General features: G+C 44.7%; 1 protein-coding gene across 14 annotated transcripts in view; it reads left to right on the top strand.

Moving 5' to 3' along the window:
* The window catches only part of PISD (phosphatidylserine decarboxylase), a 45,177-nt gene that overhangs the window by 9,656 nt on the left and 17,823 nt on the right, over positions 1–17,698 (top strand). For 7 of the 14 annotated variants that reach the window (XM_075167393.1, XM_075167391.1, XM_075167390.1 and 4 more), the window contains exons 1-6: positions 9,302–9,428; positions 10,835–10,943; positions 11,624–11,789; positions 13,876–14,112; positions 14,241–14,379; positions 15,331–15,477. In XM_075167393.1, coding sequence (XP_075023494.1) covers positions 9,302–9,428; positions 10,835–10,943; positions 11,624–11,789; positions 13,876–14,112; positions 14,241–14,379; positions 15,331–15,477 — 925 coding nt within the window. Of the gene's footprint in view, positions 1–4,669; positions 4,757–4,813; positions 5,116–9,011; positions 9,429–10,834; positions 10,944–11,479; positions 11,790–13,558; positions 13,645–13,875; positions 14,113–14,240; positions 14,380–15,330; positions 15,478–17,698 lie in introns of those variants that run through there. The other 7 variants (XM_075167384.1, XM_075167385.1, XM_075167392.1 and 4 more) reach the window with 7 other exon arrangements.

The raw sequence follows: 17,698 nt of genomic DNA, 5'->3' as shown, positions 1-17,698 counted from the left end.
GGACAGAGATTCCACAGTGTCTCTGGGCAGCCTGTTCCAATTAATTATCCTCATAGCGAAAAATATTTTCCTTATACCCAGTTAGAACCTATGGCTGTTGTCTCTCCATCTCCTTCAGTAAAGAGCCTGGTTCCATCTTCTCAGTAACCTCTTCTTGGATGTTGGAAGGCTGTTGTTAGATCCCTCCTAAGTCACCTCCAGGCTAAGCAAGCCCAATACCCTTAGCCCATCCTCATAGGCCCTGTGCTGCAACCCTTTGACCATGCTGCTGGCCCTTCACTGGACATGCTCAAGACTATGAACATCTTTCCTGATCTTAAGAAAACTGGACACAGTATTCCAGATGTGGTCTAACATGCAAAAAGTAAAAGGGAGTGACCTTCCCTTGGCTTTTGCTCCTCCATGCTGTTGGCCTTCATCATTGCCAAGGCACAACACAGACTCATCTTCAACCTACTGTCCACCTGCACTCTTGAGAGAGCATAAGGCATGCATCTGCAGTAACTGACAGAGCTGTGGCTCTGTTCAGTGCAATGCATTTTCTCATTTTCCCCACCTTGCATTGCAAGGTAGCAAATTAAGCACATTATGCTATTTACAGAATTAAATACAGAAATCAAAACAGGCAAGACTAAAATTACATATCATAAAATTAAAAAAAAACATTCAGTGCTGAGGGTTTTTTGTCCTAGTAGTTCTAGCTATGGGTACAGCTTGTGCAGTAGTTGTAGGATGTATCTTCTCACTAGTTGCTCAATCTGTGCTACTTTTGGCACTTCACTTACTTCCTCTATGCCTTCATGCCTTATATACTTGACAAGGAAGCTGAGATGGAATTAATACCTAGCTAATAAAAATCTACCCTTTTTCTTCGTGAATGTATAGCAAGACCTTTTTTTTTGTAGGTAACACCTAGGTCTGTAATGGCTCTTGCCAATCCTGAGGGATTTTTGCCTTTTCCTTCTGGATTCCAAGGAGTTTAGAAATTATTGTGGAATTGCAGTATGTATATTGGATTCACAGGTCAAATATCCATTGCAGCATTGAAGTAAGAAATATTTCAAAACTTCCTATAGCAGCTGCATCTCCTTTGAAATATTAAGTATATTGTACAACTCTGTATTAGACAGGTTAAAGTATATGTGGTATTCTTCCAAACAGCCAGGTGAGTGCCTGCCTCAGTGCCATTTCTGAAGGCAAGGAGTTAAAAATTCTAGGATTGTAGGATTGTGTAGAAGATGCTTCAGTATGACCTTTAGCATCCATCGTTGCATTCCTGAGCACGCTGCCAGTTTGTGAGTGGTTTGGCCACATGACTGTGGGGGACTAGGCTGGAATCCCTAAATTCATTTTCGCTAGTGACCCAAACCAGATATGATCCAGACAGTCCAGATGCTAACAGCTTAGGCTATGATAGCTCCTGAGGAATTTGTCTGTAAATCTGTCTTCTGTGTATTCTTCTCCTGCTGCAGCTTATTTCAAACAGGTTTTATGTTCTGATTAAAAAAGAACTGGTAAGTGTCCGTGGAGTATTTATTTTAAAAGGCAATGTCAATTCAGTTTTGATACTTGAAAACAAATATTTTTTTATTATTGTTCGTACTTTTAGGTATGAAATTGGGTAATTTCCTTACTAAATTTGCTTTCTTTCATTATACTGATATGCTGGTTTGTTATTATTTGATGGTTATTATTTGGTGAAGCTACGAGTATTGCCTTTGATGAAACAGCTCTAAAGGATTTGGTTTTTGCAGTGGGGAATCACACAAAGAATTTCAAACTGATAAGCAGGGCTCCAAATGCCACAGACAGTAGGAGACACTAAGAAGGTTTCCTAGTCCTTCCTGATATGCTTAAGTTCTGTTGAATGCTTCTGTAGGAGGGAAAGAGGGCTTGACAGTTGTGAGGAAAAAGAAACTGAGTTCAGATATTGCAAGAAATATTTCAACAATGAAGGGTTCAAGAAGAGTAAGAGCTGCATTGTTCCTTTTTATTGGCAAGTGGAGTGTCTTTTTTGCTGACCTATCATTTTCCATTATTCTGTTTTTTGCATCCCTGGAAGCACACTTAGGGGTGTGGAAAAGAGGGGTGTCTTGGTTTTGGAGCAGAATAAGCCTTTGTATAGCCAAAAAGAGACCAAGTGTGATTTGAACAGGCTTTGAAAGAGTAGTATAGAACAAGAAACTGCTGCACCTGGTGTCACTGCTGAGCCTGCTGCTATGAAGTTCTGATTCCACAGTACCAACCTCGTGTTCATGTGAGAACATGCACCATCTTCCACCCGACAGCTCTAAGTGTAAGGCAGATTCCTTTGCTTCTGAGCAGAAGACAGAGAAATGAAATAGGTAATCATCATCATGTTATGCAAGCAGAGAATTTCTCCCTGTTGCAGAGGTCCATATCAGTATCGTCATAGAATTGTGCATAGTTTTCGATCAAATTAAAAAGAGTATCCTCCTATATGTTTTTGCTTTGCTCAAACTTCATAAAAGAATGGGGGGAAAAAAATGAATCTGGTTTAAGTCAAGTGTCCCTTAAGTTTTTCTTTAGAAAAGGGGAAGACAGAACTATTATTTCTTTAGCATAGCCCTTTTCTTCTATAATTTTCTTAGAGACATTATGTAGCTAATAGCTTGAGCCGATTAACGCCTTAGTGTGTCTCCTACTGTGAATACCAGTGAGGATCAGCTTTCATTTAATTAGATGAGGTAAAGCAGAGGGCTTGGAGGGAGACAGGTAGATATTTATCAGACGGATGGAAGCTTATTGTTTCAAATCCTTGCTGTCACAGAACATTTCCTGCCTGGGATCTGCATGCATAGCATGCCATTCATATGCTAACTAGAGGCATTTTGCCTCCTCTCACCTGGGCGCTGGGGCAGTGGTGACATAGGATGGAAGAATTACTCAGGGAAACCTTGGCCAAAGGGTGAATTTGGATGAACAGAGTGACCAGATGGACAAGAGTTTTTCTCTAGAGAGAGGAACTTCTTGTAGCTGTCCTTTGCTTCCATAGTTTGTTCTGTTTTTTGTAAGCAAAAAGCAGTGTTGTTTGGAGTGACGTGCACCAGGAAAAACACAGTGAACCTGTAAGGCAAGTGAGCTGTAGTGACATCTGATAATACAGATGACAGATTAATACACAGTTCTGTTCTGTTCGAAGTGCAGCTTATTGTCATGGGCCACGGTTTTTAAAAACAGCTTAATACAGTGGGGACGTGCTTGAGTATAGGTTTAGGATCTTGATCCTCAGAGGTAAGAACAACACAATCTTTCCTTTCCTATTGATATTAAAAACTGCTCGTATTTATGTAACAGAGGATACTGGATGCTATTTTGGCAGTACAATCCAGAAGGTGCTTTTCTTGGCCCAGAGGAGACAGACATTTAGTATTATGGTAAGAGGTGTATATCAGGTTCAGGAAAGAGCTAATAATGGAAAAATCTCTGATTTTGGTTTTTTAATCCAACTTTGGAAGAATGAAACATAATCTCCAGTTGGTTAGTCTCTTATTCTTCATTCTTGCTCCCATCTTCTGATGTTTGGAGTTTTATTTGAGCAAACATGCAATTACAAAAAAATTTCTTGTAGAGTGACCCAATGCACAAGACAAAGGTGGTCAGAAAATGTTAAAAGTGGTGAAATTTCAACAAATCAGAATGTGTGAAGGGTGTGTGTTTTTTGCAGCTGTCCTGGAAAATTGAATGGTGTAAAATCAATGTTGTTTTTAATCTGACCAGTGAGATGGCTTTTTGACTGTGTAAGTCTGTTCTGTCTCACACAACTTCCTGAGCATCTTGCTGGGATTATGGAGCAATTCGTCTGAGCGTTTCAGGAGCGCTTTATGAGACTGCAGTGCACTGTCTTGCTTTGGCTGAAAACGCGTATGTCAGACTGTGTTAACGCACCAAGACACCACCGTGGAAAGCGCAGTCTCCCGGGAAGCTGGGCCATGTACAGCATCCGCACTAGTGCCTTGTTCCCCGGCACAGTCGCTTTCCCTGTTGTCTTGGCCAGTGGCTCCTTGGGAAGCTCAGCGGTGAGGCGGGGACCCCCTTGGTCCCCAGGAGCGTCCGACACGCAGCCTGGCAGCGCCTAGATGCCTCCCTGGGCAGACCCCTGCTCCCGCCGAGCGCCCGCGGTGCAGCCCGCCCCGCCCTGGGCTGCTGCCGGGCCGCGGCCGGGCGAGACGACGTTTGCCGTGTTCCGGTCCCTCCGCTTTCCCTTCCTTGTCGTTTCTCCGGCCCTGGCTCCTCCTCCGAAGGGGGCCGGGGCCCTGCGGGAAGGCAGCCGCTTCGGAGCGCCAGTGGCTGGGAGGCGAGGCGGGGGAGGGCCGCCTGCCCCGCGCCGCTTCCTTAAGGCGAGGACCGGCCGGCAGCGGCGGGGAGCGAGCGGGAGCGCGGGGCGGCTGCGGGGGCGGCTGCGTCCCCTGCCCGGGCGGGCCGTGCCGCGACGGCCGGGAGGTAGGCGGGGGCCTGCCGGGGAGGCGGTGCGGGTGGGGCCGCCATCCCGGCCCCCTGCCCCGCCGGAGAAGGGGCGCGGGGGGCTTGGCCGGCCCGGCCGGAGCCCCCCGCTGGCCCGGGCACAGTGGCGCGGGGCCCCGGGGGCGGGAGAGCTGGTGGGGTTTGCAGTCCGCTGCTTTGTTCACGTGTCTGAAAACTGCTTTAGAACGGCGGGTCAGCACCGCGTCTCTGCGAGTGAAAGCCAGGAGGCGGGAAGGAGGAGACCTCGCTCGGCGCTGCTGGCCGGCGTCAGGTAAGGACTGCTGGCCTTGCAGGGGGCAGGCGTGTGAGGCCTGATGACCAGGCGGCAACTGATCGTTGGTCTCTGGCTTGCTGGAAGTTTCAGGAGAGATGTTCCAAAGTCTCGACTCTCTCATGAGTCATCTCCTAGCAGATTTAGACAAAGTCGGTCTCTCGGACCAGCGCTATCGCAGTTCAGAGTCCCGTTGCTGACTCCCTGCGTAGCAGCCGCAGTCGCGGGGCGGGCCGCTGGGCCGGGGGAGCGGCTGGAGCTTGGCTCAGCTTCCGCCGGGTTCTGCTCTGCTGGGAAGATGTGATGCGGTTTATGCTTCCATTAGAGATCCCCTACAGAACAGAGAGCTTGCCTTACAGGTATCTTACGCTAAAATATGGTGTTTTTTAAACATGAAATGGAAAACATTGCTACAGAATATTAATACAGTGTATTTTAGCTATCATCAGTTTTCATGTCACTTTGCAAAAGTAAATAAAACTTTGAGATCTTTGAGACTACATAACAGGCTTTTTGCACAGAGTTCGGTTTATGTTTAAAAAAACACCCAACTTTTTATGGCTAGCTTAAAATATCACTTCTTTTTTTTTTTCACTATTTAAAGACTGCAACTAAAACAGCAATATAAAATTAGAGGAAAATGATAAAAAATATAGAAAGCCACCTTCATACGAAAAGTAAAGAATTTTAGAAATTAAGGGTGGATAAAGCAGAGCATGGTTTCATTAGCCAGCACCAATAAATCTGCAGAAAGCAGTACAGTCGGCCAACTCCTCCCCGGCCGAGCTGGAAGTGAGCACGCTCCTCAAAAATCACGTGGCCTTGGCAGACGCTAACTCTGCACTCGGGTTTCCCCAGCAGCATGAGAATAGTTTTGTTGTGCTCTCGGAGTTCAGGGGCTCCTGACGGTGTGGAGCATCCAGTGTTTCTCTTGCTGGGCTGGCTCTGGAGAAGGTTGGGTGGGAGCGGGGATTACGTGTCTGAAATTAAACAGATACTGCTGGGAAAGGAATGGGACCTTTAATAGATGGTTACCGAGTACCTCTCCCCTGATTGCAAGACCTTATTTTTGCTGGCACTTAAGTAGAATACAGCATTTGGATGCATATGGTGCTTTTTTAAATAGTAGTTCTGTTACCAAATGTAGAAAGTGTGACCAGAGGGCTTTGAGCGACTAGTGCATTCCAAGCCTAATGATTCATGCTTATGATTTAAAACTGAGACTGCAGGGTTGAGGTTCAGTTGCATATTAGTCTTTCTTGCAAATGCCTTGCTGTGTTTTCTTTTAAAATTTGAGGGAAGGGCTTGAGGTAGTAATGAAAAGACAAGTAATTAAATGGGGTCACTGGATTTGATGCTTATTTGAGCTGACAGAGCAGAATGGTGTTGCATAGGTGGCAGATTAGCAGTTCTCTATTAGATAATAATTCTCTAGGGATTTACACCTGCTGGTAACTGCGTCTTTTATTTACCTAATATGGATTCTGGGTGAGTTCAGCAGGTGGGGGAGTTTGGTACTGATGTCCAACCTTCTACAAACGAACAATCATAATATTCTTGTCTAAGCTAATAACACAGGCTTTGTGGCACTGCCTGCATCACAAGAAGTCCAGCTATTGAGATGCCACTATATGAGTTCCTCTGTCATGAGCTGATTGATCACCAGTTCTTGTTCCTTTCCCCACGGAAAGTAGGTAAACTCAGGGTAGATTTTTCATTTCAGCCTTCTTACACTGCAGGAACTGTACATTGCATCTGAGGCAGCCACAACAGGCATGGCAACTTGCCATATATGTCAGTATTTAAGCAGGACTCAGGTATTTGCATCTTGGTGAATGTAGTGAGGTCAGTAGAACAGAACTTAAGAGAAACATAGGTCTTCTTACTCATCTGAACTCAGTTTTTTGAAGAAGTGGAGGGAAAAAAGCTTTTAACACCAATATTTCTCCCTTTTTGGAAACTCTTGCACCACCACATTTTTTGTTTTGAACTGAAGGGTGGTAGTTCCCACTGCATTGAGCTGTAGAACATTTCAATGTCCATTTGTTTTTAGGGAGCAGTTGAGCTATTTAACTTGTTCCATGCTTTCATAGAATCAGGCTTGTTCAATCTAGAATGTAATAATTTCTTGAAAATGTTTTGGGGGATAAAATTGAATTTCTACTGAAAGAGCGTGTGGGTTTACCTCCCTTATCCTTAAGGGAAGAGTGTTGAAGAAAATGTAGATAAGACTTCTGTTTGCTCTGTTGTCTTTCTGCAAAGTCATGCATAGGTGAAGGTCCTCAAAGAAGGAGATTAGACCTTAGACCAGGGAGCAGGGTGCTAGCCTGGCCTGCAGGAGCAGGGCATAGCTGGGTGCTGCGAGCTGCCCGCACAAAGGGCACGCTGCGGGTTGGGGTACTCTGCCTGCTCCTGCCTGGCTTCACCAGTGCCAAACGAACAAACGCTCTCCCTAGTTCTGTGAAGATGCTGTTCGGTGTGAAAATGATTTTCATTTCAGTCTGATGAAGTGCCTTTTGAAACGATGTTGTCAATTTAACTTGTTTCTATTTAAAATGTAGTATTTAATGGTAATTTCTAATGTTCCTGGCAAATCAAGAGAAATAGCTGCTCTGTGCTCCTCGTTGCTTTTCTTTGAATTTTGATGGGATTTGGGTAAGGGCTTTCATCACTTTACTATACAGATGGTTTCATTTTTGTTGTGTAGGAGTTTCTTGTGCCAGCCAGAGAAAGACTGAACGGTATTTTAAATAGGAAAACAAAATAAGTTGGCACAGGGCTCAGGGAGGAAAGAGTATGTTTTGAGTGCTTTCAGTTGATCTTAAATTTACCTTCTTTCAATTAACTGGATTTTTAAAAAATACCCAATTGTTAAAAGTCAGCTTAAACAACAACACATGCACATGGGTTTTGGAACTTCCTGAGATACAGAATACCATATAGCAGTTTTCTTCCTGAAAAAAATACTCTTAATGCAGGGACTCCAGAGGTGTTTCTAGGGAATATCTGTAACATTTGGAGTTGAAGGCCCATCAAAATACACAATTCTTTCTAGAATATTTTCCTTTCAAGGCCTGAGTGGGATGCCATTAGCTAGTTAATTAAAGCTTTTCCTGCTGGCCTTCCCACTTCTCCTGCTTTATCTCTGATACAATACAACCCTTTCCCTCACATCAGAGCACCAGTGCTCATTTTGATCTACTTTATTACGCATACGGCTTTCATGGTGTTTAGAGAGCTTTGGAAACAAGGAAATTTTTTTTTTTTTTAAAAAACCCAAACTTTAACAGAAAATGTTAAGTGAAATGGATAGCCACTAGAGAGTTAGCCCCTAAACTGTTCTGGGTATTTGGTTTAGTCTTGAGGTGAGATGTAGCTAGCTGACTCCCACTTTCTGAACCAGGGGTCCAGTTTCAATCCAAATCCAGTCAACCGGAGATGCAGAAAATCTATGTTGGAGATGTGGTCTGCAGGGTCGAAGAGGAAAATTTCCCTCTATCTATATTCAGAATGCTTAGATAGAAATACTGCAGCTTTTTGTTAGATAGAAATACTGCAGCTTTTTGTCTTTAAAAAACAAACCCAAACCAAAACAGCTTCCTCTATTCATGTTTTGTGTTTTAGTTCTCCTGGACATAAAAACTGTGACAGTACTGAGAGTCACATAATAGACATGTTAACACTTCTTTTATACCCGATTCTCAAGCTGGCCCTAAAACTGACTTTTTTCGTTATGTATCTGGGTATTCGTAGAACAATGTCTTCTACCTGCTCCCTGTGTGAGTCTTTTGAGATGGAAAGAGACTTCAGGAGATGGATGTTGGTGTCTGGCAAGGGTTGTAAAATAGACGTTCCTTTCCTTTCTGTTTTCTTCTTTCCAAGCTGGACATTAAGAGCAGGAAAGGATTTTGGTGCCCAGCAGTCCAGAACTCTTTTAGCGGCAGCTGCTGCACTGCAGAATTGAAGCTGGGAATTATCTCCTCCTCTTCTCCACCCCACTCCTCCTCCCAGCCTCGGATTCAGACTGGCTCTGGGGTTAGCTGTGCAAGGCCAGCTGGCTGCTCATCTGACTGTAGTGCATTGCTGCCCAGCAGCCTGAGACTGCAGGGTGTTTTTTGAGAGTTGAGTTTCAATGGCCACCCTGACTAGCGAGAAGCAAGGACTGCTTATACGGACAGCTCGTTTTTATCTTGTGCAGAGTCGGCTTTGTAGTGGGATGTTGAAGTATGACACAATGCCTGTTTGTTTGCAATAGCTGCAACCCTCGTAGCAGAGATTCAAGTGGGAAACAGAGGGGGAATCCAGAGACAAATCAGCGGGGGAATTAGGAACTGTGACGCCGTGTCCTCTCTCCTGTGCCGGAGCAAGCAAAGGAAAGAGAGGTAGAGGAAAAAAGACTGAGCCTTGCAACCAACCGTCACCCTGACGATGTGTCAGTCAAACACCCTGCAGGGACCAGATCTGCACACAGGGAAATGGTGAGATGCTATAAAGCTTTATCTAACCCTCCACCCTCTTGCTACAACCTCCGCAAAGTTAAAATTCATGTCCGGAGGCTGCGTTCAGGGAACGGCGGCAGCAGCAGCTGTGCCAGGGACCAGCACCCACAACTGGAGAGTCCAGGCCCGGCTGGCTCTGCCTGTGGTACACCAAATAGGAGAACTCGTTTCAGGTACTGTTCAGTATTTTCTGCTTTGCAGGAATGGTGACTGAAGGGAGAAATGAGGGAGGGGAGGATGGGAGGGTTTCTGGGCAGAAAGAGTGACAGCCATCTGCAAAGCTTTTGTTTGGCCTAATTACTATAAAGCTCCTTATGCATTGAATTGGCAGAGAAGGGCATGCTGTTATATGAGAAGGAGAATGAGGAGGCTTTCATTCCTTTCCTTTCTACTCTCCGTCACTAGGAGAATAGAAAAATTAGCGAGGGACTGCTCTGAAACCAGGCCAAGGCAGTGAGGAGCCCGAGGGCTCCAGAGCAAGCTGCCAGGATGCAGCTCTGCAGGGATTGGTCCACGAGCGACTGCAGTGAAGGGGGGGAGAGCAGCAGGAGGGGGAGCAGGACCTCCGTGCTTGATGCTGGCAACCCGGCTCCCGGCCTCGCCAGCCCTCAAGCAGACCGCAGGCTGGTGGATGGTAAGGATGGGAGGAAGAACGTGAAGTCTCCCTTCCTATTCCCATGTCGAGTCAGTCCCACCTCCTGCTGAGAAAGCTGGCTTTATCTCTGCTGAGACAGCACTAAATCTCCTCAGGGTTTTTTGTTTTTTTTTTTTCCCCTTGCATTGTGATGCACAGATCATCCTCTGTTTTTCATTTATTAACTTGTGGAGCGAAAGAAGTTGTGCTCACTGGAGAAAAAAAATCTCTGAGCCAAAAGCACCATTGTGCATCCTAAAGTGGTGACAGTTGTACCTGCCTGCATGATATTTTAATTCTGATCCAAGTTTTGAAAAGAACATGTTGGCAAGAAAATTTCCGTTTAATTTCCCAGCTTCTTTCCATCTTGGAAAGACATACGCAGTATTTATAGTTCATCCTTTGTATCATATAATCCAGCGAGAGAGCGAGCTGTTCAGAGCAGCCAGAGCGTACCACTTCCAGTTTGTGTGAGCACATAGCTGTATCCTGGTTGAGGCATACTGCCTTCAGCAGTGTGGGGAGAACAATCTCTTAGCCAGGATTTAAGTCAGTGCCCAGAAGGTTTGAGTATTTTGCCTTCAGGTAGGCAGACTTTCATTTGATAATGTGACCTTGGAAATACCAATGGTTTCTTCATGAGTAGAAGCCGAAGAATAAATGGGGACCTGAAGGGTCTCTTATCCAGACCTCCTGCAAGGGTCTGAACTGAGGCCCATGATGTCCTCTGCTAATAAGATGGGCAGCTTTTCTTTCTGAGAGTTACAAGTTCAACTTTTCCCCATGGCCATTTGTGCAAAATGAGTTTGCTCTCTGGACATCCACATTACAAAAAAATCATAGATGCAGTTGGTTATGAGGCAAAGGAGTTGGTTATTGGGCTATGGAGACTAGATCATCTTGCAGACTAGCAATATTGGCTTTGTCCACATGTTCTCTCTTCAGAACAAGGGTACCCAGTGAAGGTTTTAAGACCTGGAAAGATATCTTTTGGAATCAGTTATTTGAAAATTGTATTAATTAACTCAGGAGTGCCACTCCTGTTGTTTCTCAAGTAAGTGCTTGTTTCCTGAAGTTAGTGAATGACCAATAGGTCTGTGTGAATTTGACTCCGAGGCACAATCTAGTCAAGATGCCTTCAAGACATGAACCCTCTGAGGGACCTCAATTTCGTAGGTTTCAAGGATTTCTTTTGTCCTTAATATTGCCCCACCAAACAGTTCTTATTAAAGTCCCAGCATCACAGATTCCTAGCTTTCAGAATATTGTTTGCTGTCCACTTTGGCTATCCAACAGCTGGAGCAGTCACAAGAAAGGTTTTCTGGGGATGTAATCTTCTGATATTTGGAAGAAGAACCTTTGCTCTTTCTTATTTCCACTGTAAACTATCATGTTATGTTGTTAGTTGGATGAACCAGCTGTGACTTTGTTTTCAAATGTCACCTGCAAGTGATCTTGCCTTTAATTTTTGAGGGTTTCATTCATGAAGCATGACCTGTGAGAGTGAACACCATTTTTTGGTCAGAGGATTTTTCTTCTGGGTTTTTTTTTTTTTTTAAAGGTAAAGGTCTTCTGTTTTGGGAAGGGGAAGAACTGACCAAATAAAGGAGTAAAGACTTGCAGAATCAATGTTTAAGTAAAGATTAGCAGGAATAAATCATCCCCAGCTATAAGAAGCTGGTGGTTCTGAAGCTGAGATGGCTGACCCTCTTATTTGTGTATGTAATCTTTCAGGTTGCAATTTCCCCAGCTAGCCCTGAGGCGAAGGTTGGGCCAGCTAAGCTGTATGTCTAGGCCTGCTTTGAAACTCCGTTCTTGGCCTCTGACTATTCTCTATTATCTTCTGCCTTTTGGTGCTCTTAAACCCTTGACCAGAGTGGGATGGAGGCCTATGAGCAGGGTAAGTGTGAGCAGGTCTTTGTTGCGCTTCGTGTATGTTAGCTGTTTTATACCAAAGGGAGCTGGCAGCAGCTGGTTGGAGAAATCCTTAATATAGAACAGGCTGATGATCACTAGTATGAAAGCAGAGAGATGCAATTCATGTTTCCCCTTAGTCTTTACTGTTCATAGTTGTGTTGACTAATTGCTTCACAGACAAGTGATCTTTTCAGTAGCAGAGAACTTCCTTGTCCTCTAACGGTCAAGGGTCTACCCAGGAAAATCAACAGAAACTTTTGAATTAAGTCAGTCACCTCAAAGTATCAGGCCTAGGATAAGGCAGACCAAAACGCTTTTCCAGTTCCCTTTCCTGGCCACAGTGAAATGGTCTCTTGCTTTCTGTCATTTTTGCACAGAGAGGGTTTGTTCCTCAAGTTCTTTGAGCATTTGTAATACAGCCTGTCCAAATGATATGCAAATCTCTGCTCTTAACACTGTTGAGAGCAGGGTGTAGGAGGCCTTGCACATGGATGTTCTCTGCACATATGCAATTTCAGAATGCAAGAAACACAGAAATATTTTGATTGACAACTGCAACAAAATTGTGGTTAAGACTATTTCATTGAACAGCTGTTCTGTTTGATGCCATCAACTTGAAAACCAGGCTCTTTTGAAGACAAGAGGCTACTAGGAAATATCACTTTTATAATTTTTGTGATTTTACAGTAGTAGCTGCATATTCTCAGTATTTGTGGAAAACTGAGCAAAATTGATTTTAGAAATTAACACTGTATAAGGCATTTCAAATAAAATGGCAAAACATTTTTTCTTCAGTACTTCAGCTTATATAACCTAAGGTACTATTGATTCAGAAGTTTTTATCTGAAGTAAGATTAGGTTGGTGTTTTCTTTCTGAAATACCACTATTTTAATGTGATGCAGGATGGTGATTTTTAAGTGAAATCTTAATTCACTGTATTTATTTGATAGGATGGACAGGTTTTCAGCCAGTGTGTGCTTCTGTTTGTGTTTATGCCTGTATTTTGCAAGACTTAATTATGAAGGATATGATTAATATTGAGAATAAATGATGACTCTCACTAAGAAAAAAAAACCTTTTAGTTGGGAGTTAAATGTAGCTGAGCTGCACTGTTCGAAAAAATTGTACCAGATTCAGCAGATAACTACTACTTTTGCAAAACTGGTTTCAGAGGGTTCAGTTCCCTTGGTCCACACACCCCCACGCCCTTGATTACATCATGGTCATATGAGCTTTTTGGCTGATACTAAGTAGGACAAACCCCAGAAGAGTTACCTGTTGGAATTACCAACAGGAAGACATTGTCATCTGTCCAGTTACATCAACAGCATATACCTCTTGCCAACATTGTTTCATTTGTTTTACTTGCTACTAAAACTTAGGCTTTGGTGTAAATCCAAAGGTATATTTCTACCTTTGGAATAAAGGAATAAAGGCGCTTTACTCTTGCAATTAGCAACTCCCATTGTTACGAGAGGAGTAAGGCTGGCATAAGTTTATACCAGTGTAGCTGCATTCACATGGGTATGTTTCTTCAGTTGTACAAGTATCATTAGAGCAGTACAATACTGGGATGTGGAAAATACCCTCATTAACAGATGCATCTGAGAAGCATGTCATCAAACACTGAGAAATTATTTTTCAGTCAATTTTCATGTGGTTATTCACAAAAGTGAATATATTGGTAATGTTAAGCCCTTCTGATGAGTGTTCTACTAGAATATGTGAAATGTGTCTTCTTTTTCTGTAAGCCTCACATTGGGCAGTTTCCAGTAACTTGAATGTGGAGCTTCAGCCTGCAGGGAAGTGGAGATTCTGGCTTCAGTATAAGGTTATAGTAAGTTTCATCCTGTCCTTCATCTGCTCTCATCAGAATGGAGGGAGTGAGGATGAAATGCAGTGTTAATTTTTTGCTGACTTAAAGGCTACTTTGTGTGTGGTGTAACCCACTGAATTCAAAGGAGTGCTTAGCAGGAACAGTTTGATCCTTTCTGTTTTATGGGGAGAAGTAAGAGAAGGCCATCAGTGGGAAGATCTGAATGACGTGGTGGAATTCTTCTTTCTTCAGGTTGCTCTGTACAAATCAGTACCAACTCGACTGCTCTCACGAGCCTGGGGTCGCCTGAACCAGGTGGAGCTGCCTACGTGGCTCCGGAAGCCAGTTTACAGCCTGTACATCTGGACATTTGGAGTGAACATGAAGGAGGCAGCTGTTGAAGATCTGCATCACTATAGAAACCTCAGTGAATTCTTCCGCAGGAAGCTGAAACCACAAGCACGGCCAGTCTGCGGTTTGCACAGTGTGGTGAGTAGAAGGAAACGAAGGCTTTACACTACACTACGTGCTTCCTCCCACCCCCCAAAGGAATGTGTCTGCTTTATGAGGAATGAATGAATTCCTAATGTGTTTCATTTTTTTCCTCTTTCCTGTAGATTAGTCCCTCTGATGGAAAGATCCTTAATTTTGGGCAGGTAAAAAACTGTGAAGTGGAGCAAGTAAAAGGGGTTACTTATTCTCTGGAATCTTTCTTGGGACCTCGCATCTCCACAGAGGAACTGCAGTTTAGCCAGGGTGAGTTCTGCATCAGTTCTGCATTTATTCTACTCTGCCCTTTCAGAGTTTTCAGAGATCATGAGAAAAGAGATTACTTTTTTTTTCCCCTTTCCCTCTCTTTCTCACATTGTCAGGAACAAAAGCAGGTCTGATTTTTGTTTTGTTTTATTTGGGGATAAACATGTCACTGTTCTAGTTCTTCTCTTTCTCACCAGCGGCTTTATAGTGTCTTGCCTGGCTCATTCTGATTATCTGAATCTAATTGCTTGGTTCCTACAATTGACTGCAAGATCTGCCACTATAATGAGGCTGTAGCGCTCCTGCTGTCAGACTGAAATGTGTCCAAGCACCTGGTTAGCAAAAATCGTATAAGCTACTCTGTAACAAGATTTATGCTCAAGCACTATACTTCTAATGACTTGTGCTATTACTGCTCTGCTGCACCTTGAGCACTGTCTCCAAAGCCTTGAGTTTTGATGAAAGCAACACGTTTTGCTAAACTGACGAGGAGACTGGAGAGACGTGAGTTCTGCAAACAGTAGGGTTATTTTCAACATGAGCACAAATGAAATTAACGCATTTTATAAAACTAGGGCCTCTTCACAAATTCTGTTCTTAAAAGGGTTGCTTTGAGAAAAATTCTGTTCTTGAAAGGGTAGCTTTAATAAAAATTCTGTTTCACTGGATTTCAGTTTATGCTCTTCTGTTTAGGGAAAAGCAAACTCCAAAATTAAGGAATTTCCAAAATGATTAAAACAATACAGGATCTAATTTTGTGGTAAAGGGAAAAGAACACTTTGAAATATTGGATTCCTGGATGAAGGGTATCTTTTTGTAGTCTCAACAATACATGTGGACTGCATTTAGTCCTCTGCTATTACCAGTGGTTCTAATGTAGACTGCTCGGCTGTAGTAGATGACTGCGTGAAGAATATCTTTAACCCCTTTCTTTCCGTGGTTTCTTTGCAGCCCCACCTGCTAACTCTTTTCAGCAACAACTAGTCACAAAGGAGGGGAATGAGCTCTATCATTGTGTTATCTACCTTGCACCAGGGGATTATCACTGCTTCCACTCACCCACTGACTGGAGAGTGTCACACCGACGTCATTTTCCAGGTAGGTTTCTGTTCCTAGAAAACGAATGCAGAGGAGCTATGGAGGGACGCACTGGTATGGGCCACTGCTGGACAAAACATGCCAGTGGACCAGTTGTACAGTCACATGATAGATAATGGTAGAGAAGTGATTTGTCACAAATGGTAATTAATTTTATAGTAGTATAGTTTACCGAACAAATCACATATGAATGGTGAAAACATTAATATTGTACTCAAGCTGTTTTAGTTCTTTGAAATAACTGTTGATGCATGCTGACCTGACTTGTTCCCAAACACAATTTGTTCAGTTCGCACCTGAAATACAGATCATAGAATCATAGAATCATAAGGTTGGAAAAGACCTCTAAGATCATAGTGTCCAACCGTCAACCCAACACACCATGCCCACTACACCATGTCCCTAAGGGCCGCATCTACACGTCTTTTAAATACCCCCAGGGATGGTAACTCAACCACTTCCCTGGGCAGCCTGTTCCAAGGCCTGACCGCTCTTTCAGTAAAGAAATTTCTCCTAATGTCCAGTCTAAACCTCCCTTGGCGCAACTTGAGGCCATTTCCTCTCGTCCCATCGCTGTTACTTGGGAGAAGAGACCAACACCCACCTCGCTACAACCTCCTTTCAGGTAGTTGTAGAGCGTGATGAGGTCTCCTCTCAGCCTCCTCTTCTCCAGGCTAAACAACCCCAGTTCCCTCAGCCGCTCCCCATCAGACTTGTGCTCCAGGCCCTTCACCAGCTTCGTTGCCCTCCTCTGGACACGCTCCAGCACCTCCATGTCCTTCTTGTAGTGAGGGGCCCAAAACTGAACACAGGATTCGAGGTGCGGCCTCACCAGTGCCCAGTACAGGGGCACGATCACCTCCCTGCTCCTGCTGGCCACACTATTTCTGATACAGGCCAGGATGCTGTTGGCCTTCTTGGCCACCTGGGCACACTGCCGGCTCATGTTCAGCCGGCTGTCAACCAGCACCCCCAGGTCCTTTTCCTCCGGGCAGCTTTCCAGCTGCTCTTCCCCAAGCCTGTAGCGTTGCCTGGGGTTGTTGTGGCCCAAGTGCAGGACCCGGCACTTGGCCTTGTTGAACCTCATACATTGGCCTCGGCCCATCGATCCAGCCTGTCCAGGTCCCTCTGCAGAGCCTTCCTGCCCTCCAGCAGAACAACACTCCCGCCCAACTTGGTGCCATCTGCAAACTGACTGAGGGAGCACTCGATCCCCTCGTCCAGATCGTTGATAAAGATATTGAACAGGACCGGCCCCAGTACTGAGCCCTGGGGAACACCGCTCGTGACCCGTCGCCAACTGGATTTAACTCCGTTGACCACAACTCTCTGGGCTCGGCTGTCCAGCCAGTTTTTTACCCAGCGAAGAGTGTACCTGTGTAGGCCGTGAGCCGCCAGCTTCTCTAGGAGAATGCTGTGGGAGACAGTGTCAAAGGCTTTACTGAAGTCCAGGTAGACCACATCCACAGCCTTTCCCTCATCCACTAGGTGGGTCACCTGGTCATAGAAGGAGATCAGGTTGGTCAAGCAGGACCTGCCTTCCATGAACCCGTGCTGGCTGGGCCTGATCCCCTGGTTGTCCTGGACATGGCTCGTGAGCGCCCTCAAAATGAACCGCTCCATGATCTTCTCCAGCACCGAGGTCAGGCTGACCGGCCTGTAGTTCCCCGGATCCTCCTTCCGGTCCTTCTTATAGATGGGCGTCACATTGGCGAGCCTCCAGTCATCCAGGACCTCACCTGTTAACCAGGACTGCTGGTAAATGATGGAGAGCGGCTCGGCAAGCTCCTCCGCCAGCTCCCTCAGTACCCTTGGGTGGATCCCATCTGGCCCCATAGACTTGTGAACGTCCAGGTGGCATAGCAGATCATTAACTTCATCCTCTTGAATTATGGGGGTTTTATCCTGCTCGTCATCCCTGTCTTCCAGCTCAGGGGGCTGAGTACCCTGAGGATAACTGCTCTGTCTACTAAAGACTGAGGCAAAGAAGGTGTTGAGTACCTCAGCCTTATCCTCATCCTTGGTGGCAACGTTCCCCCCTGCATCCAGTAGAGGATGGAGATTCTCCTTGGCTCTCCTTTTGTCATTAATATACTTGTAAAAGCATTTTTTGTTCTGCAGATCAGAGCAAACAGTAGCCTAAAATATGATCTCTTCCTGTGCTTGGCAAAGAAGAGGCAACTAAACAGTTATACTACTGGAGCTGGGCTCAGATGTTTTT

Source organism: Calonectris borealis, chromosome 18 (genome assembly GCF_964195595.1).
Source record: "Calonectris borealis chromosome 18, bCalBor7.hap1.2, whole genome shotgun sequence".
NCBI classification, from domain to species: Eukaryota; Metazoa; Chordata; class Aves; order Procellariiformes; family Procellariidae; genus Calonectris; species Calonectris borealis.
The sequence above is the reverse complement of the archived record's forward strand: the minus strand, read 5'-3'. Positions and strand labels throughout refer to the sequence as shown.